The sequence below is a fragment of the Daphnia pulex genome, chromosome 9 (assembly GCF_021134715.1).
Source record: "Daphnia pulex isolate KAP4 chromosome 9, ASM2113471v1".
NCBI classification, from domain to species: Eukaryota; Metazoa; Arthropoda; class Branchiopoda; order Diplostraca; family Daphniidae; genus Daphnia; species Daphnia pulex.
In genome coordinates, this window is record NC_060025.1 from 2,957,876 (window position 1) to 2,984,900 (window position 27,025).

General features: G+C 41.7%; 8 protein-coding genes and 1 long non-coding RNA gene across 15 annotated transcripts; 6 read left to right on the forward strand and 3 right to left on the reverse strand.

Moving 5' to 3' along the window:
• The first annotated feature begins 451 nt into the window (after positions 1-451).
• LOC124203062 (larval cuticle protein 16/17-like) lies at positions 452-1,307 on the forward strand. Its single transcript, XM_046599638.1, has 3 exons — positions 452-523; positions 618-734; positions 809-1,307. The coding sequence occupies exons 1-3, from the start codon at positions 518-520 to the stop codon at positions 1,151-1,153; spliced, it is 468 nt and encodes a 155-aa protein (XP_046455594.1). The 5' UTR covers positions 452-517; the 3' UTR covers positions 1,154-1,307.
• A 965-nt stretch (positions 1,308-2,272) lies between these two features.
• Positions 2,273-4,818, forward strand: LOC124203065 (cuticle protein 7-like). 3 transcript variants are annotated; one of them, XM_046599640.1, is made up of 3 exons: positions 2,273-2,335; positions 2,431-2,544; positions 2,616-3,076. In XM_046599640.1, the coding sequence occupies exons 1-3, from the start codon at positions 2,330-2,332 to the stop codon at positions 2,928-2,930; spliced, it is 435 nt and encodes a 144-aa protein (XP_046455596.1). In that variant the 5' UTR covers positions 2,273-2,329; the 3' UTR covers positions 2,931-3,076. The 3 variants fall into 3 exon arrangements, with proteins under 3 accessions (XP_046455596.1, XP_046455597.1, XP_046455598.1); XM_046599641.1 differs by lacking the exons at positions 2,431-2,544; positions 2,616-3,076 and adding exons at positions 4,181-4,297; positions 4,372-4,818 and having other exon boundaries at positions 2,276-2,335; XM_046599642.1 differs by lacking the exons at positions 2,273-2,335; positions 2,431-2,544; positions 2,616-3,076 and adding exons at positions 4,006-4,085; positions 4,181-4,297; positions 4,372-4,818.
• Positions 4,819-5,609: 791 nt separating this feature from the next.
• On the forward strand, positions 5,610-6,400 carry LOC124203253 (pro-resilin-like). The gene is made up of 4 exons (XM_046599959.1): positions 5,610-5,769; positions 5,861-5,950; positions 6,022-6,063; positions 6,139-6,400. The coding sequence occupies exons 1-4, from the start codon at positions 5,764-5,766 to the stop codon at positions 6,358-6,360; spliced, it is 360 nt and encodes a 119-aa protein (XP_046455915.1). The 5' UTR covers positions 5,610-5,763; the 3' UTR covers positions 6,361-6,400.
• Positions 6,401-7,301: 901 nt separating this feature from the next.
• Positions 7,302-8,131, forward strand: LOC124203252 (pro-resilin-like). Its single transcript, XM_046599958.1, has 3 exons — positions 7,302-7,394; positions 7,476-7,682; positions 7,761-8,131. Exons 1-3 carry the CDS (start codon positions 7,389-7,391, stop codon positions 7,992-7,994), a joined length of 447 nt encoding a protein of 148 aa, XP_046455914.1. The 5' UTR covers positions 7,302-7,388; the 3' UTR covers positions 7,995-8,131.
• A 2,291-nt stretch (positions 8,132-10,422) lies between these two features.
• LOC124203254 (flocculation protein FLO11-like) lies at positions 10,423-15,230 on the forward strand. Of its 3 annotated transcripts, none has more exons than XM_046599960.1 (3): positions 10,423-10,531; positions 10,630-10,749; positions 10,822-15,230. In XM_046599960.1, the coding sequence occupies exons 1-3, from the start codon at positions 10,469-10,471 to the stop codon at positions 14,977-14,979; spliced, it is 4,341 nt and encodes a 1,446-aa protein (XP_046455916.1). In that variant the 5' UTR covers positions 10,423-10,468; the 3' UTR covers positions 14,980-15,230. The 3 variants fall into 3 exon arrangements, with proteins under 3 accessions (XP_046455916.1, XP_046455918.1, XP_046455919.1); XM_046599962.1 differs by having other exon boundaries at positions 10,828-15,230; XM_046599963.1 differs by having other exon boundaries at positions 10,834-15,230.
• On the reverse strand, positions 15,034-18,304 carry LOC124203255. The gene is made up of 2 exons (XM_046599964.1): positions 17,961-18,304; positions 15,034-17,449 (listed from the first exon to the last, which is right to left on the reverse strand). Exons 1-2 carry the CDS (start codon positions 18,099-18,101, stop codon positions 16,625-16,627), a joined length of 966 nt encoding a protein of 321 aa, XP_046455920.1. The 5' UTR covers positions 18,102-18,304; the 3' UTR covers positions 15,034-16,624.
• Positions 16,126-19,036, forward strand: LOC124203256 (cuticle protein 18.6-like). Its single transcript, XM_046599965.1, has 4 exons — positions 16,126-16,249; positions 18,416-18,436; positions 18,519-18,608; positions 18,676-19,036. Exons 2-4 carry the CDS (start codon positions 18,428-18,430, stop codon positions 18,916-18,918), a joined length of 342 nt encoding a protein of 113 aa, XP_046455921.1. The 5' UTR covers positions 16,126-16,249; positions 18,416-18,427; the 3' UTR covers positions 18,919-19,036.
• LOC124203257 lies at positions 18,987-20,759 on the reverse strand. Of its 2 annotated transcripts, XR_006878480.1 has the most exons (5): positions 20,218-20,759; positions 19,863-20,075; positions 19,541-19,798; positions 19,231-19,475; positions 18,987-19,163 (listed from the first exon to the last, which is right to left on the reverse strand). It is a non-coding gene; the product is annotated as an uncharacterized LOC124203257 (long non-coding RNA). The 2 variants fall into 2 exon arrangements; XR_006878481.1 differs by having other exon boundaries at positions 18,987-19,475; positions 20,218-20,737.
• Positions 20,760-21,078: 319 nt separating this feature from the next.
• LOC124203258 (cuticle protein 19.8-like) lies at positions 21,079-21,940 on the reverse strand. Of its 2 annotated transcripts, XM_046599967.1 has the most exons (4): positions 21,813-21,940; positions 21,670-21,723; positions 21,601-21,636; positions 21,079-21,504 (listed from the first exon to the last, which is right to left on the reverse strand). In XM_046599967.1, the coding sequence occupies exons 1-4, from the start codon at positions 21,816-21,818 to the stop codon at positions 21,241-21,243; spliced, it is 360 nt and encodes a 119-aa protein (XP_046455923.1). In that variant the 5' UTR covers positions 21,819-21,940; the 3' UTR covers positions 21,079-21,240. The 2 variants fall into 2 exon arrangements, with proteins under 2 accessions (XP_046455923.1, XP_046455922.1); XM_046599966.1 differs by having other exon boundaries at positions 21,601-21,723; positions 21,813-21,939.
• Between the last annotated feature and the right edge of the window lie 5,085 nt (positions 21,941-27,025).

Consider the following 27,025-nt stretch of genomic DNA (forward strand, 5'->3'; position numbering starts at 1 on the left):
CAAGTCACTAATAAAATAGTGGCCATTGTAATAAATCATTGATGATAACATGTTTACCAATTAAATTGTGGCGGTTATCAGTGAATTGATCACTATAATGAAGTCATTTTTAATGAAATAGTGAAGCAAAAAATTGTAATACTGTTAATTCCTGGTTAATTCAAGATAGTATTAAAACTGCCATACTACCATCATGGTCGTGCTATGCGTATTAATTCTGAATAAATGTAATTCATAAAGTCTAACGACTTAACCCAGAATTGAACTTGAATTGCATGTGTAATTTTGAAAAGTAGATCGTTCATATTACCCTGTTCTTCGATCGCCGTTATAGTATCCCTTTTTCTCCATATATTCTGATGTATTCCCTTTCACTCGGAATGTAACCAAAATTGAAAAGCGAACCACACCTCGACCACAGACTTAGGTTCACTGTCAAGTTTGGTATAAAAACGAACAATGTTTCCACCAACGCTATCAGTTCTTCAGCTGTCTTCAATAAAAACACAACTCCAACATGAAGGTAAAAAGGCACAACATCCTGTGGATTACTCTTTCAGCATTAGTCGAAAATTGTACCAACTCTTTACAATCCAAATTGTTTTCAAATATCACAGTTCATCATCCTCGCCGCTCTCGTCGCCGTCGCAGCTGCTGCTGACTACGCTCCCAAGTACGAAGCACCCAAGTACGAGGCTCCTAAATACGAAGCCAAATACGAGGAAGTCACATATGTAAGTTGCATTTTTAAAAATGGCAATTTAGACCTGATGAACACCATCTGTTGAATTATCTCATTTTGCAACAGGCCCCTCAGCCATACAGCTTCGGATACGACGTCCAGGATAAGGAATCATACAACGACTTCGAGCACAACGAGAAATCCGACTACAACGTCGTCACCGGATCTTACCGCGTCGCTCTCCCCGACGGCCGCACCCAGATCGTCACCTACAAGGCCGACGCTTACGGATACACCGCCGATGTGAAATACGAAGGAGAGGCCAAGTACCCCGAGTACGTCGAGAAGCAATACAAGGCTGCTTCCTACCCCGCTCCGGCTTACTCTGCCCCAGCCTACTCTGCCCCAGCTTACCCCGCTCCCGCTTACCCCGCTCCCGCCTACAAGGCCCCCGCCTACCCTAAATACTAGAAATCCACTGACTGCTGAGTGACTGGATGCATAATTTATTAATTATTAAAAATGGTTTGAATGTTAATAATTGGTGAAGATATTCTGTGATAGTGATATCATTGTGTCGTCAAAAGTTATTAATAGCTTATTGTAAATAAAATCTTTGACACGATCACCATCCTTTTCATTTTGTGAATTTACATAAGAACTAAGAGTGGACACTCGTTCAAAACTTATGTAACCGTTACCCAGCTATGATCCGATTTCATTTTCGTTCGAACACGAGAATTCGGAGATTGGCTTTTTATTTGTACATAGTGCTGGTTAATTGCAAGAGTGTGTAAAAGTGCAATCAAACAGGATTGTACACCCAAAAGCAGGGGACCACACCTTGGGAAAAGGTTTATTAACAAACTCATATCGTTATTTAGACTAGATTTGGTAACAAAATGAAATAAGTTTCCTCCTTTCGCTTAAATACAGTTACTTACGGCCCAATGTAATAACGAATAATGTAATAACGGCAATAATAACAAATCATAATGTATTTCGTGATCGTTAATTAATACTTAAAATAATATCTAGGTCAAATATGGAAAAGACACTAGTACTAAAAATTACACTATTGCACGGCACGTCTACTCATTCTCACAAGTCAATTCAAGTCATTCTAATAAAATATTGGTAATTGTAATAAATCATTGATGACTACCAGTACATGTTTAGCAATTAAATTATGACGGTTATCAGTGAATTGATCACTATATTAAAGTCATTTTTAAGAAAATAGTGAAGCAAAAAAATAAAATATCGTTAATTCAAGAATGGTGTTAAAACGGCAATAGGACCATACTGGTCGAGCTAAATGCAGATTAATTCTAAAAGAATGTAAGTCCTTAAATCTAACGACTTAACCCAGAATTGAACTTGAATTGCATACATGTAATATTGAAAAGTAGATCGTTCCATATTACCCTGTTCTTTAATCGCCGCTACAATATCCCCTTTTCCGCCCTTTTCTCCATATATTCCGAAATATTCCCTTTCACTCGGAATGTGACCAAAATTGAATAGCGAACCACACCTCAACCACAGACTGAGGTTCACTGTCAAGTTTGCTGGTATAAAAACGTACATTGCTTCCACAAACGCTATCAGTTCTTCAGCTGTCTTCAATAAACACACAACTCCAACATGAAGGTAAAAAAGAACAACATCCTGTGGATTACTCTTTCAACATTCGTTGAAAACTTTCTCATTTCGTTACAATGAAATTTTGTTTTCAAATATTACAGTTCATCATCCTTGCCGCCCTTGTCGCCGTCGCAGCTGCTGACTACGCTCCCAAATACGAAGCACCCAAGTACGAGGCTCCCAAATACGAAGCCAAATACGAGGAAGTCACCTATGTAAGTCTCATTAAAAAAAATGGAAATTGACACCTGAATGTCATCTATTGAATTATCACATTTTGCAACAGGCCCCTCAGCCATACAGCTTCGGATACGACGTCCAAGATAAGGAATCATACAACGACTTCGAGCACAACGAGAAATCCGACTACAACGTCGTCACTGGATCTTACCGCGTCGCTCTCCCCGACGGCCGCACCCAGATCGTCACCTACAAGGCCGACGCTTACGGATACACAGCTGATGTGAAATACGAAGGAGAGGCCAAGTACCCCGAGTACGTCGAGAAGCAATACAAGGCCGCCTCCTACCCCGCTCCGGCTTACTCTGCCCCAGCCTACTCTGCCCCAGCTTACCCCGCTCCCGCCTACCCCAAATACTAAAAATCCACTGACTGGATGCCTTATTTATTGATTCTTAAAAAATGATTTGAATGTCAATAATTGATAAAGATTTACTGTGATAGCGATATCATTATGTCATCAAAAGTGATTAATATGGCTTACTTAAATAAAATACTTTACACGATTATCTGTCCTTTTTATTTTTTTTAAACTTATATACGAACAAGAGTTGACACTCGTTCAAAATTTAGGTAACCGCTCCCCCACTATGATCTGATTTAATTTAACTAGAACATGAGATTTTAGAGATTGGCTTTTACATTGTCCATAATGGTCTCACAAACTGGCGTGTGTAAAAGTAAAATCAAACGGGATTTTAAAAGCAGGTGACCACACCTTGGGATAAGGTTTATTAACAAACTCACAGAGTTATTTACCTTATATTTGGAAAAAAAATGAAGTGAGTTTTCCCCATTTTGCTAAAATACGTTTACTTACGGCCAGCAGTAGTTAATATAACAAACCATAACGTATTTCACGATCCTTTATGAATAATAATTTAAAAAAATATCTGGGTCAAATATTGAAGAGACGCTAGTCATTCACCTTAATTTAAGTCTACTTACTCCCATAAGACAAGAAAGTCTTTAGAAAACATAATGGCAATTGTAATAAATCATGGATGATTACATATTGATCAATGAAACGATTACGGTTATCAATGAATTCATCAATATGTATTACATTCATTTGTAAGGAAATAGTGAAGCAAACAAAACAAATAAATGAAAAAAATATGCCATGAATTCAAGATAGGCTATGATCTAAGACGACAATAGAACCATAATTGCTGTGCTAAGGGCCTATCCATATTAATTCTGAAAAAAAATGTAAGTGCTGTAGCCTGTAAGTACATACTTTAATTGACCAGAATTAAACTGGATTGAATATATTAGAGGGCGACTAAAAGGTAGATAATTCCATATGACCCTTTTCTTAAAACGCCGCTGTACAATTTCCTTTTTCTCCATATACCCTTTCACTCGGAAAGTGATGACCAAAATTAAATAGAGAACCACGCCTCGACCACAGAGTGAGGTTCACTGTCAAAATTGGTATAAAAACGACCACTGTTTCCACAAACGCTATCAGTTCTTCAGCTGTCTTCAATAAACACACAACTCCAACATGAAGGTAAAAAAGGCACAACATCTTTTGGATTGGCCTCTCAACATTCCTCAAAAATTGTCCCAACTCTTTACAATCCAAGTTGTTTTCAAATATCACAGTTCATCATCCTCGCCGCTCTCGTCGCCGTCGCAGCTGCTGCTGACTACGCTCCCAAGTACGAAGCACCCAAGTACGAGGCTCCCAAATACGAAGCCAAATACGAGGAAGTCACCTATGTAAGTCTCATTCATAAGAATGGAAATTGAAACCTGATGAATGTCATCTATTGAATTATCACATTTTCCAACAGGCCCCTCAGCCATACAGCTTCGGATACGACGTCCAAGATAAGGAATCCTACAATGACTTTGAGCACAACGAGAAGTCCGACTACAACGTCGTCACTGGATCTTACCGCGTCGCCCTACCCGATGGCCGCACCCAGATCGTCACCTACAAGGCCGACGCTTACGGATACACAGCTGATGTGAAATACGAAGGAGAGGCCAAGTACCCCGAGTACGTCGAGAAGCAATACAAGGCTGCTTCCTACCCCGCTCCGGCTTACTCTGCCCCAGCTTACCCCGCTCCCGCCTACCCCAAATACTAAAAATCCACTGACTGGATGCCTAATTTATTAATTCTTCAAAAATGGTTTGAATGTTAATAATCGATGAAGATGTTCTGTGATAGTGATATATCATTGTGTCGTCGGAATTTATTAATTGCTTACTGTAAATACATTCTGAAACACGAATTTTCTTCCTGGTTACTTCTTTTTCATTTTGTTGATTTCTAAGAACAAAAGTTGACTCTTTTGAAAATAATAACCGTTTCGTCAGTCGTCACTATGATCCAATTTCAGTTAGTTGGAATACGAGTTTTTAGAGATTGGCTTTTACTTTGTACATGTTTGCAAAATGCGGTGTGTAGCAGTGCAATGAAACTGGATTGTTCCTATCCAACAGGAGGTGACCACACCTTGGGAAGAGGTTTTAACAAACTCACAGCGTTTACCTTATTTGGAAAAAAAAAATGAAATAAGTTTTCCCCCTTTCGCTTAAATACGGTTACTCACGGTATATCCCACAATCCTTTATTAAATCTAAAAATAATATCGAGGTCAAACTGTTTACGGTTTGCAAGTCACTAGGTAAATCACCTTAATTGGAAGTAGACTTACTCTCGTTAAGCAAGTAATATTTAGAGAAAATAATGGAAATTATTTTGCATTGGTATTAAATCATGGATGTTTACATATTTATCAATGAAATGATGGCGGTTATCAGCGAATTCATCACTATACAGTCATTTTTAAGGAAATAGTGATAAGCCAAAAAAAAAGATACCGTTGGAAAGCAGAAAAGGTGCTGGAAGGGCGGTACTTGGATCCCCGCAGTTCCCTGGATGCCCCGAGGAGTGTATAGTGTTCGCCTTGTTGGGTTCTTATTTACATGTGTGTGCATACATAAGTGAAATCTAAACGTGACGAAATATTTTTTTTTGTTTTTTTTTTCGGATCTAGTATATTTTACATTCACCAACAGCTTATTGACCCCGTCTTCGTGCACTTTCCCCCAAATGCAAGTGCCATACATCATCAGATCAAAGACGCTAGGAAGTCGAGTATAAAAACCCTCGACTTGCTTACCTCACAATACCAGTTGTGCCATTGCCATTCAACAAGAATCACTACTCCGCCATGAAGGTAAAGACCCCAGCAGTGATATTACTACTTCTAAAGTGAAAATTCAGTCTAGACAGCGCTACAAAATATTTTTAAAATTTATTACATCCAGTTCGTTATTCTCGTCGCAATGATCGCCGTTGTTGCTGCCAACAATGCTTACAAGGCAGCACCACCAGCATACGAAACCCCCGTCACCTACGTGAGTTCAACACTCTTGAAATTTCAAACATTAATTATTAATTATTCTCCATTGGTATAAACAAATTTTAGCCCCCTAGACCATACAGCTTCAATTATGACGTCAAGGATAAGGTAAAATTTAGTTTTATCAATATTACGTCAAATATTCATCAGCCTTAATAAACATTATTGTTTCTTTTCTGATAGGAATCCTATGCCGATTTCGTCCATTCAGAGAGCAGCGACACCAAAGTGACCACCGGTTCTTACCGTGTCGAACTTCCCGACGGCCGCACCCAGATCGTCTCATACAGAGCCGACGAAAATGGATACACCGCCGATGTGACATACGAAGGAGAGGCCCAGTATCCGGAATACAAGGAACCAGAGGCCAAAGCAGCTCCGGCAGCGTACGCTCCTGAATACTAGCCGAATCTCGTTTTCAAAATTTCAATCTCACATTAATAAATAAAAAAATAACCAAATATATGAATTAACATCATAAATGGATCATCGATGACAGCGCTAAAAGGTCATAATAAATGTCGTGAAAAAACCAGTTCTATGCGAGAAATGTTTTCTTTTTTGTTCTCTAAAGTAATATACTTATACGGATCAAAATATTTATACATTTTAAAGAGCTCCATTCTTTTGGTCATGTGGGTTCGCGGTTCGCCGGTGCATACAGTCTGATGTTAGAAAAGTCTTCAGACAAGGTCGTCCCTATTCCATTTTAAGAGAAAGTTCAACCGTTTCTCCAGCAGTCGCTAAATTAGACGGTTTGGCAGAGAGAACTCTGTTGAAATCACGATGCGTACAGCATCACGGGACCATCCATCAAGGTGAAATTGATGGATCACCGCTATGAAAATAGCCTCATCATCACTTTCATTTTCTTTCCCGTTGAGACCAGATTGAGCCGTATAATGCTGTTCAACTCAGGTTGTGTCGAAAACTCAATTTGCATATTATAATAGGTAAAGTCGGCATTGTACAGTCAAACTCGGAACCGTTTCACTTTTTCCAATGAATCTAAACAGAGGAAACACAGCAATGAATGCAACAAATTCTAATGAGCGCCTTGGGATATTGGCTCGAATCGTTGTCTCAGTTGCTGTTTACTGTCAGCTTTCGCTTAAACTGGCCTCGTCGCAGATAAATATAGCGACATCAAGATAATGTTATATCGGTGGTGGTCTTGGGTCCAATTCAAATATGGATCCAGTCCATCTACAGAGCGGGCGATTTCCTGTTTCATTAAAATCTTAGTATTGGCTTTCTCCATTCACTTTCCCTTCAAGTCTTTAGCGCCTCCCAAAAATCCACGAATTCAAGCTGATTGTCACCAGTTCACCACCTTTGTCTGAGTATAAAAACCCCGTCCACTTATTCACGTTTCAGCATCAGATAAGATAAGAAGCCAAGCAGTTCAACGAAATAATTATTCTCTCTTCAACATGAAGGTAAAAAAAAATCTACGGAATAACAATATCCATTCTTCTGATCAAGCATTTACCGATAAATGTTTGTTTCCTTATTTTTAGTTCATCATTCTTACTACTATGTTCGCCGTCGTGTCCGCTATGCCCACCGATCAGACCGATGACAAATATGTCAAGTTAGAATCAGCCCCAGCACCTGTGTACAAGACTCCGGCACCAGCTCCGGCTCCAGCTCCAGCACCTGCATACAAGGCTCCGGCTACGGCCCCAGCATCTACTGGATACGTTGCTCCCGTCAAAGAAGTATACGTAAGTCTAATAATAATTCATTGCTATTTATAATTTGGTATTCCAAATTAATATACGATTTTATTTCTTTTCCATCAGGTCCCTCAACCCTATAGCTTCTCGTACAATGTGGTGGACGATGAAACCTACAACGATTTCGATCACTCTGAAAAAACGGACGGCAAAGTGACCACCGGATCTTACCGGGTCGAACTTCCGGACGGCCGTACTCAGATCGTTACGTACAGGGCTGACGAAAACGGCTACACGGCCAACGTCAAGTACGAAGGAGTAGCTCAGTATCCTGAGTACGTCGAAACTAAGAAATACTAAACCGTGTTTATTTTTTACATCTTTACTGCTCAAAATACATTAGATTATATGTACTGTTATCATCTCAGTTGTTCACGACGTGACAATGTGTTCTGACCGTCGTCGCTGCCAAATAAATTTGTTTTTAAAATTTCAAATTATTCTAACAAAATTTTGTGACGCATTCCCGACGCATTCTAATCGGAATTAAATTCCAACATGACATGAAATAGTGATACCAGTTATTTAACAAGGAATTTGTGTGAAAGCAGGAAGAGGTATTTCTTATTTCACTCTAAAAGATATCGGGTCTGCCGGAGAAAGTATTCATTCAATCTAATTATGGATCGACCTGACGATGTTTTGTGGAAATTCGAACTAACAAAAGAGAAAATAGTAGGGGTGACCCATAGGTTATTTATTGCAGACAGGTCGCTTTCTGTTACATTAGCTTGTTTTTAACAAAAATCACCGCCCTTAATGAACAGCACTGCTAGAAAAAAAACAAGAAACAATACAATGAGATGATTGGAATCGCAAAAGGCGTTCACGTAGTTTCACTCGTGAGTCCCGACTCCCGAGACTCCATTGCGTTTTTACTATAGGTGCCATGATTGAAAAGGTATGATAAGACCTCGAATGTCCAGTTGTTTTATACTTCGTCAATCTATGCTGAAGCTCGGAACCCCTTCGGAATGGAAAATATATTATCATAGAGTTGCTCTCTGTCATTTGCATTTCGTATTTTGTTTGCCATTAGTATTCCTATGAAGCTTAATTTGACGCTCAAATCGGGGTCGAGCTGAGTCATCACGATTGATATACTGTGTAGTAGCCTCCAAATTAACATTTAAATAATTCCCCAGCATTTATTATTTTTTTTTTTTTTCACTCCTGTTGCTATTATCGCTTTCTCTTGCGCCTATATCTATTCAAGGAAACCGAAGCTACCACAACAAGTTTCAAAAATGAATCTGGTTAGCTATCAAGTTACTTTATGGATTAACAATTTTTCTTTCTATTATACAGTTCACCCTGCTGCCTTAATTGTTATCTGTGTTCCGCAATTTTGCAACGAATTGCGGAACTCGAGTACATACATATCTCTGAGCCAAAATAAAATTGATGATATTAGTCTAGAAAATAAATTTTCTGAGAAATATTTGTTTGTCAGGAATCAGGATGTAGTTATTCAAATCAAAGATACGTAAGATTTGTAGCAAACGATAACGTCACAATCGACCGATCTTATCTCTGCTGAAAAGTTTCTGTGTGGTTATTTTAAAAGAGAAAAAACTTGAATATCAACTACCAGTCACTTGTCCTAAATGCTCCCAGTCTTCCTCTGTACCCCATGTTGATTTCAACAGAAAAATTTCTCAGAATTTTTCATCACAAAAATTTGTCGTGATAAAATTTGAAATATTTAAACGTACGGTTATGGCAAAGGATTTATTTAACTTTTCGTGCGACTGGCTCTCATTATACAGCAGACTATGTCTATTGACGGAACAATAAATTTTTGGATGCTGCCATTTGTATTTTAAGCCAAGTAAAACCCATCGTACGAGTTTCGTTTTGTCCAAAACTGGTGGAAACGTGAGGTTGGTGGAAGACGCAATGGACGACGAAGTCTTCCTGGACAATAAATATAGAAAACTCGAATGTGGTTCTGCTATGCTGGAAATATAACAGGTTGTTTCTCCTGAAAAAAGAGAAACGATCCCTTATCTATTTGTCCCAACGTTTTCACTGAAATTTCATTGCTGGCTTCCTCGTGGGGATCTTGTTTTTCTTTTGCAATGTTCGTCGCGACATGTCGATGACCGTTTAATTGGAACGAAAGCCGGGGAAAGCGAATGAGCAGTCTCAATGTGTCTCCAATCTTTTCTTCGTTGTTTTTGTTTTTATTTTATTTTGTTTTTTGTCTGGTTTTAATCAAACGGAGAAAGTCTTTTGTAATTGCCCGCACAATAATGCAATTGTTTTAAAGAGCTAGTGTTGTTCACTTTGGGTGCCAATAATGAATAAAGAGAAATAAAATAGATTTTCCGATATCACAAACTGACTGACAAGTGACAACCGCTTATTGTCACTTTTATTTCAAAGTCGCTAGTTGTATATACCATATCCGCATATATTTTGACAAGGACGCGCATCTAATAATACGACAAAAAATGAATTCACGCCCGATCACAATTATATGGACTGATCCACATAGGTGTATCGCATGAATGACCATTTTTGGAATGATGAGCGGTGAAAGTAGAGAGAGAGAAAGTAACTGGTTCAAATAGACTCGTCGCGAAAACAATCCTCTTTCTCCACCGGTATCCCAGCAGAACGAGGAGACGATCAAAAGAGAACCTGTTCGTCTTGTTTATTCGGGATATAGATTAATTGCTCCCATTCCTCAGTGGGTCCTTTTGAGACGGCAAGTCAAATCCTACGAGAATGTGAGCAAGTGTATAAAAGGAAGCGTTCAAGCGTTGGGGATGCATCAGTCTGTGTTCGCCGTGCCTTCACTGTTGGTGATGATAGCGCCAAATAAAATGAAGGTAAGTAAAAAAAAAACCAAAAACCAAAAAGAAGATTGGCTATATCGTAAAAGTGTCAAACGCTCATCGTTGATCAATGGATTTATCCCGTTTCTTAGATCGCCATTTTATCGATCGTCGTTTGTTCGATTTTGGCGGTGGACGCCGTCCCTGATAATAACGTTTACGGATCCAACCAAGTTCAATTTTCGCATCCGCAACCAATCAATTACCATTACGTAAGTCAATGTTATTTCATTGATTTGAATCAAATTCAACTATAGAAGACTTCCGCCTGTTATTTGATACAGCCGCAGCCACAGCCTCAGCCTCATTACGGGTCTCAGCCAAACTATCACGGCCAGGCAGGATTTCATCCAGCTCCGCAACCTCAACAGCACCACGGCGCTAATCAATTTTCTGAGCAATATTTAGTGACGGCCATCAAAACTGATCCCGCTCCTCCTCCGGTCCAGTATCAGCAGCCGAGCTTCAAACCGGAGAGTCCGTTTAACGGCCAATCCTACATTATTGAGCCGTCTTACCTTCTGAAGCCATTCCGGCCGGAAACTAGCTATCACGCTCAGCCCTACCGTCCACATAACCCGCCAGCACCTTATCCACCTACTTACCAGGCACCTTCCTATCCATCCTATCAAATTCCGTCCTATCCCGCACCCGTCTACAATCAAGCGCCAGCTTATCAGCAACAACCCTATCCAGCCCCGGTGTACCAAACCCAGCAGACGCAATCTTCTGTCTTCTTAGTGTACTCAACTCCGTTGTTGGCCGGGTATTCCACCAGCACCGTCACCACTATTGAGCCGACCAAGACGGTAGAATTATCAGCCGTTTCGCCCAGTCAAATTCAACCTGTAGTTGAAACGGTGGTACCTGGACCCGCTGTCAAATGGTCGGACATTCTATCGGCGGACGCCAACGAACTAGGTCAAAAGTACGCGGACAAAGGTAAAGCCGATAAAGAAGTTGCTAAAGAATCGGAAGAAGACGACGACGACGAAGAGAAACCGTCAACTACCAAAGAAAGTGATTCCAGCAGCCAGCCGGAGAAGAAGCAGCAGCAAGACAACGAAGGCAGTCAAGAACAGAGCAGCAGTTCGGAAAATGCCAATTCCCAGATTTCCTATCCGATTCCGGCTAATCTTGCTTCGAAAGCCGTTTGGAAAATTCCCAAGACGGTGGCCGACTACGTCCAGTCTGGCGCAGTGCCAGACGGCAGCGTCGATTCCGTCCAGCAAGAAGTCGGCGACAAAAAGAGTCCGTCCAGGGACTCTGAAAACGAAGAAAGTAGTAGCAAGTCCAGTTTGACAGATTACGACCAAGTTGGAACGGAGAATAAAGAAAGTAGCGAGACGACCACCGCTGACCAGGTCACCCAAGTTTCACTCCAAGGAGAGCCGGCCAAATACGAAGGACGGACCCAGCAGCACCAAGTCGAACAATTCACCAGCAGCGAAACACCTGGAGACAATCACAAGGAACCAGGTGTTGTCGAACTGGTTACTCCTCTTCAACAGGAGAAACCGAAATCTGGATCATCTGTTTACTACGAACAAGGTCCTACAATTGCTGGACAGGAAGTCGTCGAATCGAAACCCCAGCAAGAGGAAAGCAACTTGGAATCCTCGACTCTCTACAAGGAACCGGTAGCCGAAATTATTAGTCAGCCGAATTATTCCGTTGCGGATAATTCGGAGGAAGAAGAAACCGGAACGGAAAAGTCGCCAGTCGTCTACCAGCAGGTCGACGAACTTCAGAAAGTCAATTACGAAGCTGCCAGTTATTATCAATCGCCTAAATCTGAAAGCCCGTCTGTTGCGGCCATTGCTGAAAATCCGGAAGTCCCAATCCAGGTCAGCCCGGAAGAGGTGTCACAACTCATTTACCAATTAGCTTCGCTTCCGGGATTCAAACCATCAGCTGAAAGCGAAGAAACCACCGATGCGGCAGTTGAGGTGTCGAGTGAAAGGCCGACGGATCCAGCGACCTATCAATCTCCTGAGCCAGCACTTGCATCGTTACCGGATGAAAGCCAAGAGATTCCTGATGCTGCGACACCATCGACCGATAGACCGGCCTATCAAACGACTTACAAACCCGTGATCCCGAGAATATACCGGCCTAAAGTTGATTCGGGAGAAGTTGAGCCACCCGAGTCGGATTTCGGCGAAAAGATCAAAACTTTCACTAAATTCGCCCTTGCAGTTCAGAAGGCCACCCATCAAGGCATTTACCAGCAGCAATCTGAACCTGTACGAACTGCGGAGTCAATTAGTTTCACGCCCTCGGCCCCGTACGCCAGCGGAGAAGAAGTAACCCAGGATAACAAATCCGAAAGTGTAAGTACTCGAGAAAAAACCAGTTCGGAAAATGATTATGCGCCCGGCAATGTAAACGACGAGCTGCTCAAAGTCCAGCAACCGGTCAGCGAGCCAACGTATCCAGCCGAGGGACCTACATACGAGGCCAGTTTGTTCTACAGAAAGCCCGTAGCCCCGGAAAATGAGGCTGCTGGACCTACTACTCCGCCCACGGCCATCCAATCTGAACTAGAGTTTTCAACTGAGGGGCCCTACAAGTTTAAGCCGCTTTTCTATGCTCAAGCGGCTGACAAATTCACGCCACCTCCACCTACTGCGGAAACCAATTACGAAGAGCCCAAGTTGGTCCAAAATGTTGCTGAAACGACGGGCTCTTATAACGGACGCATTGTGGCTGAGAAAATGTCACCCGATGAGCCTGTGCAAGTCATCAACGCATTCCACCAATTCGTGTACACAGGTCCGTCATCGGTTCCGGCAGATTCGACTTCGGCACCCATCATCGCCCAGTTGCCGGTTTTGGTTAGCGATCCGATGGAGAAGACGGACAATTACGCCACTCAAAGAATTTACACGGCATCGGCTGAAATCCCTGGCGATTACGTCGCATCCTCGACGCCAACTTACAGGGACCAGAATTCATACGTTACCAGTACGTACGCTTACATAGAAGAAGCCGGACTTTCGGCCGAATACCAAAAAGAAATCGCTTCCGCCCAGAAGGAGGCCGACTATGTTGCCCAAACTTCGGCGGAAGGGCCCTACGATCAAACTGAAACTTCCAATATTTCCCAGGAAGAGGCCACCGACATTCCGGCCGTAAACAATCAATATCCCTCGTACGAGACGTCTAAAGTTAAATCCACGGAAGAGACTTCGGCCGAGGTTTCCTACGTGACCGATTCTTACCAGGAAACAACAAAATCTCCATCGTACGAAGCATCAGTCGACACTAATAAAGCTAAATCCGCCGAAGTGAGTTCCGCGGAAGTCATTTACGCTCCGGTTACCGATTCGCCCTACTACCAAGAAAAGACTAATGCCTTTTCATATGAAGCAGCAGTCAGCAGCAGCCCTAAAATCAAATCCGCAGAGGAAGTATCTGCTGAGATCGTTGACGCTCCGGCAACCGAATCCGCTTACCCAGATAAAACAAGCGAAGCTCCGGCATATGATGTCGTTGCTCCCGCTATTACAGCCGGTCCCGCATATGATGTCGTCCCTCACGCTGCTGCATCCGCCGAAGATGTGTCGAATGAGGATCAACCGGTTACCGATCAATACGAAGCGACTGAATATCCAGCAGACGTTTCATTGACAAATTACCAAGCTCCGGCGATCACAGAAGAGTTCATTCCCGCTGTTGCCCCGCCCCGTGACATTTACTTGAGCACGCCAGCAGAGCCCGAGTCGTCAACACTTGGCGGGAGTAGCTCGGAATCGCAGGAAACTACTTCAAACCAGCCGGAAACGAAATCCGCACAAATTACAGATTCTTCGTCTTACGGGACCCTTCTGCCAACTGAAATTCCTCTGCCACCCTGTCATCACTCGGACAAGAGCGACGGGAGCGGTCATTTTCAGAAATTTCTTTTCAATCCCGCTGCTCTTGCTAATGTTCCTCTCGACAGTGTTGAGACCAATAACAGTGGCGAAGATGAATCGACCACCGAAGTTCCCGACGTGACCACTCCAGTCCCTACTTCTAACGAATCGACTTCAGCCGAGACCTCGACGGTGGCCGCTGCCGACGGCTACAAGTACGTATTCAAATCACGACCAACTCCCAATCGTTTTTACGAATCGAGATCGACCACTGCCATCCCATCGGCCAATTCGACTACCGTCACACCGCCGACTTCCAAGCGGCCTTTCGTGATTATTGGCAAGCCAATCGAAATGAGAAAACCCGTCAACGGTCGAGTTTATTCCAGGCCTTCGCCGTTGCCCCAGAGGAAGCCTCAAACACTGGCTCAGATCAAGATTTTGCCGACGCGATTGCGCTCTTCGTCGTCCACCCTTCAGTTGCCCAATCGTCGTTTTTTCATCGGCAGAACGCTGATGAATAATGACAAGAATAATAATCAGGAGACGAGTAAAGAAGATGAAGCCAAGAAAGACGCTTGAATCAAATTGAAGAAGCGTTTAATAAGAATATTAGAGTTTTGAATATGTAGCTTCTTCGATGCAGGGTGTCAGAAGCGTGCCAAGAGTCCTTCCTGTTTCCGTTATGAATTAATATTTTCTTTCTATATAGTTTTACAGGTGTTGAATTTACTACTCTACCGTTCGTTCACACTGATGATTGTTTCAAAATTGGCCAAATCGTTGTTTCTATACACAAATCAGATAAATAAATAGTAATGATACTAAATGTTTATACCGAAATTAATTTCTTGTTTTCTACGCGAGTATAATTTTTCTGGCGTCGAATAAAATGAGAGAAATACGTAGAATAAGAATGAAACAGGAGATTAATTGTAAATGTCACTTGATTTGACAATAATCCTTGGTAAAGGTGACGAACCGGTTCACTATTCTGTCCTGCGCGTAACCTACTAAGATATAAATTTCGAAGGGAAAGTTGGCACAGTAGATATGTGGCCTGCCCAGAGGCGCCCAACGTAAACCTCTTTCTCAACCACTATATGAGAGGTCCAGCTGGTTTTTAAATGTTGTTTTGTTTGTTGCTATGCTTTGATGATGAATGAAAATTCAGATAATATGCCACAAACAACCACGACGAAGTGATGAAACTACATTAAACTAATTGGTAATAGTGTCGCTCAAATGAGAATTTGCTAATCAAATTCAACCACAAAACGAATTAAATTGGTTAGGGCTTAATTAATTTAAAAAAATAACAATGGAAAAGAAACAATGGAAGGTAAAACAGAAACACGAACTCGAGATAATAATCCCATTCTACATTCACATCTCTCCGCTCGGTAAAAGCGTACGCATATGAATATGGTAGCTGTCACTTGTCACTGTCACTCTTCTTATCATTTAGACTGAAAAGAAACACGATTGAATTGGCATTCGACGAAGATGTGCAGAAAAGACATTATGCACGCATGCCCGAAATGGTGTCGTCAAGGCAAACAGGGGACAAGGCAACACCGAAAAACAAAAAAAATACTGTTGGAGTTGCGGAGAAAGTGGATTTCAAGAAAACTATACTTGCCCCTGTATAGGAGGTTATATCCCGTGATTACGTTTATTCCTAGGACTCTCGATTCGCACCATAAATTTCCACTGCTGTGCACGTATCCCCTTCTCGTCAGAGCCATATGGCTTCGCGTATAAATAACCGAGTCCACCGTCACCACCATCAACAGTTTTGTCAACGAGTAAGACACAGTCGGATCAAACTCACCAAAGTTCTCCCTTCCTCAACACTGTTGATATAGAAATTAACACGTGAACCTGTTTGCTGCAAAGAACGCTTTGTATTGCTACTCGCCTAGCCACAATCGTCAACAGCACTGAGTCCCCCTCTCTTATTCCTTTGTCTGGGTAGGTCCTTCTCCCCCTCTCTTCTTTCCTGGCTATCCTGCGTTGCCGCACTGTCCAGTTTGTTTATCTTTTATACTCAACACCTCCCCTCAAACTGGACCCCCAAAAATAAACATGAGCACAGAATACACAGCATATTTGAATCAGACATAAATACTAGGTTCAGTGTCACAAGACAAATAATAAGAAAAGAAATATCAGCCTCCTTTAACTCTTCAGTTACACCTCCCCTACACCCCGAACGCCAATCTTGTCACGGAGATACTTGAAGCGTGGAGCAGCCAGGGGTTTCGTGAGTGCATCGGCCAGTTGCTCCTGGGAGCTTACATAGTTTATCATCTCTTCTGTCATGTCGATCGTAACGCTTCCTTTTTCTGTCCGCTTCTTCTCCTTCTCTCTCACGCCGGCGTTTGTATTGACGGCATTGAGCTCTAACATGCGTAGTGGAGTTGCACTCCCAGCATGTTCTCGGTATACCAGCATGTTGACTGGAAGGGTGGCTTTTTCCTTTGTTCTGACCGTACTGGGCAGGAAGTGCTTGCTCTTTGTGCTGTGATTCATCTCTGTTCGGCTTACTGAGATAGGCAGTATCAGATGTCGATTTTGCTTCTTCGTCGTTGCGCAGGCTCTTGTCCAATGCTATAAGGCGAGTAGTCAGTTTCTTGAGAGTTTTCTCTGCAACAGGCGTGCTGTCCCATGCAAAGGCAAAAACACGGAACTCTGGAGGAAGCGACATGAGTATCTTTGCCATTATTTGATTATCATCAATAGCTATGTTGAGGCTCTTCAGACGGAATGCTATCTGTTCCAACTCAGTCAGGAAGCTTGATACACTTTGGCTTGGTCGAAATGTGCATCCATAGAACTTTGTCCACAATAGAGGTGCATTGTCTGCGGCATCTTCTTCATACTCAGTCTCCAATTTCATCCACATCTCTTGGGCTGTGCTACAAGACATCAGGATCCTTGATTGGTCTTCTTTGATGGCGCCAAATATGTTCTGCATTGCCGTGGTATTTCTCTTGTTCCAGTTGGTTATATCAGCTGCATTTTCAATCACCTGGTCAGCATTGCGTCTCTGATTGTGGTAACAAAACGAGAAGATGGTTAGGTTTGTGATATCCATGGCAGCCTCACATTATCTCAATGTGGAATCTCCCTCACATCATCTCGATGTGGAATACCTCTCACATTATCTCAATGTGGAATCTCCCTCACATCATCTCGATGTGGAATACCTCTCACATTATCTCAATGTGGAATCTCCCTCACATCATCTCGATGTGGAAAAACACTCAGCTGTCTCCTAGATGCTTGCAACTCTAGCACACACTTGTCCACCATCATATGATGGAATTTAGCCAGAGTGACCAAACAGATTGAGAAAGAAACACAAAAAAAGAGAAATGTCCAGCAAACACAAACACACAAAAAACAAAATCAAGTGGCAGAGATTAAGCACTCACGCCGGGATCTAAGTTTGTCAATTTAATAGTTGGTACCACGCCACAGATAGGCATCTCATATCGCGTTGTTGTCAGGCACGGATCACACACATAAAGAAAACAATAAATCATCAATAAACTTACTTCAGCAGGTTGCCGTTGAGTCCCGTTCACGACTTCCCAAAGCTCAACACTTTGTAACGCCAGCTTCATTCCAAATTTCCAAGACGCGTAGTTTTTCCCATTCAGACACCATACAACATGGCGGCGGCCATCTTTCTCCATCACTCCAGAAAAGAATTTCTAATTTCTTGGGAACAGTTAGCCGGGGACACACACAAAAAAAATAATTGTTCAGACAGAGTAGCTGTTAGCTGTGCGTACAGCTGGGCCCATAACCTGTTGATATAGAAATTAACACGTGAACCTGTTTGCTGCAAAGAACGCTTTGTATTGCTACTCGCCTAGCCACAATCGTCAACAGCACTGAGTCCCCCTCTCTTATTCCTTTGTCTGGGTAGGTCCTTCTCCCCCTCTCTTCTTTCCTGGCTATCCTGCGTTGCCGCACTGTCCAGTTTGTTTATCTTTTATACTCAACAAACACAACAGCCATGATGAAGGTAAGAAAATCCCATGTTGAAAATTGAATTTCACAGTAACTAAAACGTTGATTTTAATTTTGAATCGACTGATGTTGAGCAGTTCTTGATTTTCGCCACTCTGATCGCCGTTGCCATGGCCGGTTACGAGCCTGCCGCCAAGGCTGTTGAGGAGGCTGCTCCAGCTGAACCCGTATTTAAACTTGAACAACTTTGATCCCGAACCGTATACAGCAAATTCCTACTCATTTATTCATTAGGCCCCTCAGCCGTACAGCTTCGGCTACGGCGTAAAGGACGAAGAGACCTACAACGATTTTGATCACGCTGAGAACGCTGATGGCGAAGTCGTCACTGGATCTTACCGCGTCGCTCTCCCCGATGGCCGCACTCAGATCGTCACCTACCGAGCTGACAAAAACGGATACACCGCTGACGTGAAATACGAGGGAGAGGCCCAATATCCCGAGTACGTCGAACCTGCGCTCAAAACCACATATTAAAAAAGGATATTTTTGTCTAGAATTTAAACCCCCATTTCTTTTTATCTATCACAATTATTAATTATCCATTCAAAAAGATATTTAATGTATTATCAATACAAAACGAATTTACACTGAACTGAACCAAAGTTACAAACTTACAAAAGTCCAGTCACTTACATCATTCTTCGATGTGAGTGACTGAAAAGTTAATTTTTCCAAGTAGATTCTTTGTAAATTTTACACCACCACACGAAAAATTTTAGCTAAAAGAAGGGAAAGTTTTGATTGGTAGTTGCTCAATATCGGCCAGATTTTTTAAAACTAATTTACTTTGAGGACGTTTGTATGGTTGGACACTGGTCTGCCTATTGTAGCGCCTATGCGACAGAAACATCTCTCACGGTTTAGTTGAGTGGTATTTTTTCCGGAACACTGGTGGGTAACTCAGTTAAACTTCTAGAGTAAGACAGGAATCCGTTTTATTTTTGCAGATTGCTGATTTGTTAGAAAACTTGGCGTCCAGTCTTTTTTCAACAGTGGCAGATAGTCGGGATAAACTTTGTAATCGGTTTAACCTGTGGAATGGATCAAGCATTAATTAGAAAGTCGAGACGTATATTTCATAATTTTTTATTTGTACCAGTTTCTTTGAAGATGGTCAGAGATCGAGCAAACTGCAGCTTCATATGCTGTCGAAGATTTGTGTCCACCACTTTCTTCTCGATGTTTTACTTCAATTAAGTCGTGTCGTGCACCACTGCAGCTCCAGGCACATAAAATACCGGGTTCCAATTTAACTCTCAAGGCACTGCTTGTCCGGCAGATAAAAATCGACGTTAACGGAGAATTCTTCGTTGAATTCTTTAGTCATGAAACAGTTAACAAACGAACAGCACCTCTGAAATGAAAAGTAGACAGATTGCATTAAAATTAATTAATTTTCTAAATGTAATTGAATTTACGATTTTAATGGGTTTTCGTATTCCGGACTAAACAGCAGCCACAGAATTTCTGGATGGCAGAGACGATTTCAGTATGGGATGACGAAGAAATTGGAAAAATCCTCATCTAGCTGCTCGCCAGTCAATTGCAAGACCTTGAGGACATCTTTCAGTTCGAATCCCATGGGTTGGAATGTCAAGCTGATATTTTGCCCATTTTTCACCATTGTTCACCTGAAAAAATAAGTAGTGCATTCCATTAAAGCATAAAGAAAATGCTATTCTTACTTAAACAATGCACAACAATGCACACAACTAGAAATCGCCTAATCCTTCCTAAATGATCACATGGGCTCTTGCTATTTTTGTATTCTACCTGGTATTCATGTGAGTGAACAGAAAATCAGCTATTTCCTATCCGTTGAAGCCTGGAACATGTAGTAAAAATTTGGTCTTGCACTTTTCAGTACCAAAATTCTCTTCACTGGTTGGTAATGTTCTTTAACAATAACATTTTCTTCTCTGATGTGGAATGTTCAGTGGTAATCAACGTGTGTGTTCATGTTCAGTTGGAACTTAACAATTCAGGATGAATGTGGCTGACAATGAACACTTCAATTCAGTCCATCAGTTGTTTCTTCATTATCAGTAGCAGTAGAAACTACTTCAACTTGCTGCACTGTACTTGAAAGGCCTTGTTGTATTTCAGCAAAGTGGTGGTGTAACACTGGCATGAAAAAGGTACACGGAAAATTTTCTTCTTGCAACACCCATCCCTTTATGCTTAGAGAGATTAAAATCCATTGCTGGCTTTTCTAAACTACTTAAAACTACTTCGAACTACTTCGTGTTAGCTGTTAGAACAGTAACGGATTAACCGATGTAAATTCGGAGCCGAATTTGTTTATTGTTTGTTTCAGACTGTCATAGACTCACAGTGTCACTGTCAGTGTGAGAACTGGGAAGCCAGTGTTGCCTATTTAAAAAACTCGACGCATTCTAATAAAATGTTTGACAAATATTTGTCAGCAAATATTATAATTATGAATAACTGTTGACTGAAATTAATTCCTATTATGTTTAAATTCCTGCACTGAAATTTGAAAAAAAAATCTCTTAGATTTACTTAGGAAAAGGCCGCTAGATGACTCGTGAAGAGTTGTTTGAAACATAAATACATCTGCTCTGCTGATCTTTTACGAAATTACCATTAAAAAAGTTCACAACTCGCATCAAATTGTTGTTAAATTATAGATTTGATCTGTATTCATTTTCTGACGTTTACAGTTATGAGCCTAAATTTCCATTGGTATAAAGTATTATGTATAGACAGGAACTAGAATATGTCAACCGCATCAAGTCAACGTGAATCCTATCGTTGAATTCTATAGTTGAATTATTAGTACTTCGCGGGGTAGGCGGCCGGGTAGGCTGGCTTGTAGGCCGGTTTGTAGTCGTAAGCCTTGATGGTTCCTTCAGTTTTGACGGTGGAAATCAAACCGTAGCCGTCGTCCTTGTAGGTGACCACCTGAGTGCGTCCGTCGGGAAGTTCGACGCGGTAGGATCCGGACACGACTTTACCGTCGGCGGCCTCCTGGTGGCCAAAGTTGTTGTAAGATGGAGCATCGTTGACGTCATAGCCGAAAGTGTAGGGTTGAGCGGGCTGTAAATTTATTTATACATCAGAGAAAATTATAGTTTGAAGGAATACAAACTTGCGAGTGAAATTAGTCAATTTTCTAATAGAAAAAACGCTTACGTAATCGTAGGTCTTGCCGTAGGCCGGAGCAGGGTAAGCCGGAGCAGCTGGGTAAGCCGGAGCAGGGTAGGCCGGAGGAGAAGCAGCTGATGCAACAGCGACGAATGCGAGGATAACCAAGAACTATAATAATAATACAAATAAGTCGCAAATAAATACAATCGAATAGAAATGATCAAAAAGAAGATTGTACTATTTTCGAAATAACTTACCTTCATGTTGGGATGGGGGTGGAGATATTTAGTTGTTGCTGGAAACAAAGTCGAATGGGCAACTGATGCTTTGACAATATCCAGGCCCGTCTTTTTATACCCGGCAAAAGTCTAGTGGCCATCCGCTCGGCGGAATCGTTCAACCGTGAGCCCGGGCGGGAGAGCGTTGGAAAAAGAAACCGCAGAAAGTGAATCGTGTGCTAGCAGCAACAATCTTTATTGGCCTGTTATTATTACAGTTTAGCCCAGTTCTATTTTTCTTTCCTTTCGAGACAATCATCATTTTCTCTCCCAGACGGTAGTAGGCTATAGCAGTAATATTTGGCGCATGTGGTGTGTCTCTCTCTCTTTCGCCATTATATTTTTGGGCGTTGTTTCAATCTTTTCTTTTTTTCCCATTTTCATCAAAACTAAATCGTTCGCTCGAATCAAACATTTTTCTTTTTAAAATGTTAACATTGCAATATTGTATGACTGGAAAAAATGAAAAAGTAAACTGGGTGATGACGTGATGGGTACGACAAAAATCGACAAAACGGGAGACATTAAAAAACATATGCGGAAACTTTTGAGACTTTTGGAAAAGTTGGTCTTCTTCGCGTCCGTGTTGCGTTCAAACACTTTTTCCTTGTTCAATTTTCTCAAACTTTGTTTCTCTCTTTGTTTTCGTTTTTTTCCCACCTTTACATTTTCCTTTTAATTTTTTAAAACTAGAACACACACAGCAGCATCAAAATTTCATTTAAAAAAGGAGCGCATCCGCCGCAGCAGTTGCTGGGCCCTCCGCCACTGCAAAGTTGAATTTGCGGACATGGTTATAATATGCATTTCGATGCGGGTGAATGTGCTGTGTATAATACAAAAGTCATTTGCATTTGAAATGGGCAGCAGAGGCCGTGCGGAATGAGAAATAAATAAGTAGCGACGCCGCCGACGCCTCTACATGTAACATGCGAACTTGGTCTACATATAAGTATATAACTATATATCCACTATACACACACATTCGAAGCTCGCGGGCGGTGCGAATTAATCCAAAAAAGGTAAAAGTTGGCTCAACTTTTACCTTTTGGACCCAGTAATGCGTGTGCCGGCTCAGCTGGTTCCGTGAAAATGGTGCAACAATATCACGCGTGCCGCAGCAGTTGCTGCTGCGCCCGCACGAAATATCATTTGGATTGGGGGGTGCCCAAGCGGGAGTCGTTGCTGCTGCACGCTCGGCATTCAAACGACATGACCCGTGTTTGTTGTGTAATGTACTTATCGTCATTTCACCTGCTTCATACCCAGCACAGCAGCTCACTTTCTCGCTGTATCATACTACGCGTTCTCCTTCTTCTTCTGGGACATTTTCTCCCGACTTGGAATAATACACAGCGCACCTGATGATGATGGGCTCAAAACCTTCGTGAGCCGAAGAGAGACGCGCCCCAAATCGGCGCTGCTGGAAATGTTTGGACAGTAGTAGCTACAGCAGACGAAACGGACTTTGATCCTGTTATTATTTCGTATGGCGGATTTATATTGGCGACACACTTAAACGTTATATTATGTGTGTATTGTATAATAATATTTATACAGCTCAATAACGGTTCAACATCAGTTGTTATTCTTTCAACATCATACAACCATGCAGATAGATATTTAATTCATTTAAACTTGATGATAATAATCGGACAATAATAGTTGATTACATTTATTTTAATTTCATGTTTGCACAGTCGCAATTTAATATATGTTCCCGCTTTTCTCATCGCATATGAGTGCTGCTGGCTGCCGCTTCCAATTCTCTTTCCGTCCGAGCGGCCGTTCGTATTATATAAGAATTTATATGAAATGAACTTTCGTTCAGCTTTTGTGGGATTTAATTTCCGTTTTGCTGCTGCTGTATATACAGCTCCTACAGCAGCCATATATGGCTTTACAGTTTCTCCTGTGCTGTTAAAAATGCCTTGATTCCCATTCGGATAGCAACGATAGAATAAAAGTGACCACCACCGGATCTTAATAATACCGGGTATGGCCCTGCTGCCGGACGGCCGCACCCAAATCGTCACCTAGCCTACAAGGCCGACAGCTAATAAGTTGGTACGGATCCTTAGCCAATGTCATGTGAGGTACGATGGCGAGTCCTACAACACATCGTCTATATATTATCCCGGCTTACATACAATAGGCCCAGCATCCCACGTGTATACAACAGAAATGCTAAGCTCTATCATCTTTTCCCTGTAGCCTGACTATCAACCCCCAGAACATGCCTCTATACTATTCTGGATTTATACTGTAGGTGAAATTTTGAGCATTATATTCAACGAAGATCAAAAGATTATATAAAGACATAGCAGTGATGGAGGGGATTTGACTGGCCCGAATTATACATGTACAAAGAGTCTCTCTTGTATGAAATGAAACGAAAACACACACATGCATTTTGTCCGACAATATTTATGGGCTGCCGTCTGTTTTGAGCTTTGGCCCATCATCATATAGAAAATCGCAGAGGAGGCAGAGCATCATCTAAATAGCTATAGGATATAGGATATTATTCCGGCTCTTTTGACGAGTTCCTTTTGACGTCGACGCTATTGAAGAGAGCTAGCTAGCTAGAGAGAGCAGTGAAAGACGATTTAGCTCAAGTGGCATTAACGTGGCTATTTATATGCGGTAGACATCTCTAGAATTTCAACCTATATATATTCTATATATCCATATACATGGCTGCGGTATATAATATACACAACAGCATGCATCTAGAGTAAAAAGCATTGATGGCCATCTAAAACCCAGCAGCAGACAGGCGTGGATATACAAGAGCCGACTATATCTATCTACTCTTTTCCAGCACTCTTATAATATATACAGAGTATTTATTTATATATATGTCATATAAGATTCGCAGGGAAAAGTAGATAGAGTTAGATAGACGAGACAGTAATATAGCTCTGCTGGCGTGTGGTGCGGGCTTGTATATTGATATACGAATCAACGTAGAAGTTATATGCATGTTTCTCTTTATTCTTTGTTGGATACACATCTCCTCGTGTATATGATATGATATTACATCCTACATGCCGTCCTCATCATATAATGTAGACTGTGAGAGATGTTGTGTATAAATAACCGTACATATACACCAGCATATCCAGCTCTACTGCTCTCAGCCGACGACTATATACTGGATCATTCCGCTGGTAGCCGGAATTAAGCTTTCTACTCTTGTATTACATATATACATCCAGTGAGCCACTGTGCTGGGCTGTAGAGCTATACTTATATTGAGTCGTTTATACAGATATATATAGGTATATATATAGTCGAAAAAGCTAGAGAGACATTGTGTTGGCCTGGCTGAGTTGTAGAAACTACTGCCGGCTGGCTGGCCGGAATCACTTTTTATCGATCGGCGCACCCGCCCGGCCTAAATATCAGCCTGCTGCTGTGCCTCTCAATGCGACAAGGCCCAGTCTATGTATCACACAAGTCGAGACAATCAAAGCGTCAATGTGACGAGAGCAAGTTCTTCTTCCTCTCTCTTCTTTCTAGATTTTATATTTTCAAAAGAAGAAGAAGAAAAACAGAAGACACAAAAGGATCTAGCCTATAAACATATTATTTGCACACAGCGATACATCTCTCTAAAAATAATAGATCTCTCGCAAACTTTTTGCCTCCCAGCATCGCCCCCATTACGTGTGAGCTAAAAGGGAATCGAATCGACATGTCTATAATAGACACACAGCAAGGCATATCAGCACAGCTATATACACACAATTGATGCTGCTGCTGCTGCTGTTGGCCTATATAAATGTGTAACAAGACATCAAAGCGCTTCTACATCCATCTCCCCATGTCTCATGCAAAAAGAGTCTAGTACAACTCTGTGTGTATACGACACAGAAGCGCAGAGAGGAATAAGTCAATCTCCTCGGTGATGTGCCTTTGTTGCTGCTCGACATATCCGCGCTCCCGATGCTGTAATGCATCCGCTCAAATCGTTACAACTTCCACGCAGATTTCCATCCACCAAGCAGCAGCCCAAAAAATATATACACAAGGAAAAATAAAGCAAACAATATATAGATCCCAAACACGTGTGGTTGGAGCTGTGCGGCTTCCTTATACACATAATACAACCAGAAAGAGCATCAGCATATAGGAGAGCAGCTCTTGCAAAGCCGTTGGCCGACAACGAAAACATCTCTCGGTCTCATTAACGACTAATTATAAGCCCCCCCACCCGCGCTCAGCGTGATTATCTCTACTGTCGCCGAGTTTCAAACGCGACCCAGCACTTTCACGCCAATCTATACAGACACTGGCTGATGCTGTGCATAGAGTAGTTTATCATATGACATATAAGACACAGCAGCATGGGTTTTCCCTAGATTTCCCTTTGTTACTATACATTCATCGACCTCAATTAATTTTCTCAAAGCGAAAGAGATTCCCACCATTTGGTGTCTTTTCTATTTATTCTTCTATCGCCTATTATTATATATAGAAGGCCGAGACTGTGTGTGTGCTGTTAGTGGGTGTCTATACATGGAAACCAACGATAAATCTGTGTGTAATATAACAATGGGAAAAAGTAAAAGAGAGAATAAGAATGGCTGTACTATATAAACACTTGCACACGTGAAAATTCACGCCGAGACCATCCGTTTTGATATAAACACACACACAACAGGCCGTCTGCGTGCTGTATAAATACCAAGGACGCTGTGTGCTGTTCTGGGGCCGGCATATAGACTTGGAGATAGCTATAGTCTATATATTTTATTTGCTGGCCCTGGTAATAATCTAGCATAAAAGCCGGAGGGAAAAGTAAATACAATCGGCCGGGTGTGGCTCCTTATATTCTCCGCTATATTATTCGCTGTTGATGAGAGCAGAGGCGGTGTGGTGCTGGCCAGCAAGACACAGCAGCAAGTACTAGAAAATCGATGTGTTCACGCGCACACACACATGCACGGTCGGTGGTGGTGGTGGTGGTGGTGGCCTTTTTACAACTCTTTTTATATGCCGAAAGAGAAGAAAAATATAAAAGAGAACCTTTTTGTGTTGTCTTATAGGCAAAAAAATAAAATGTCGTCCATGTTATATTTTCTTGTGGAATAAAACAGCGAAAGTTTGATATATATTATTATATTATATTCCTTTTGATATTATTATTGCCCGTGTACATATACTGTTATATATATATAGGATAT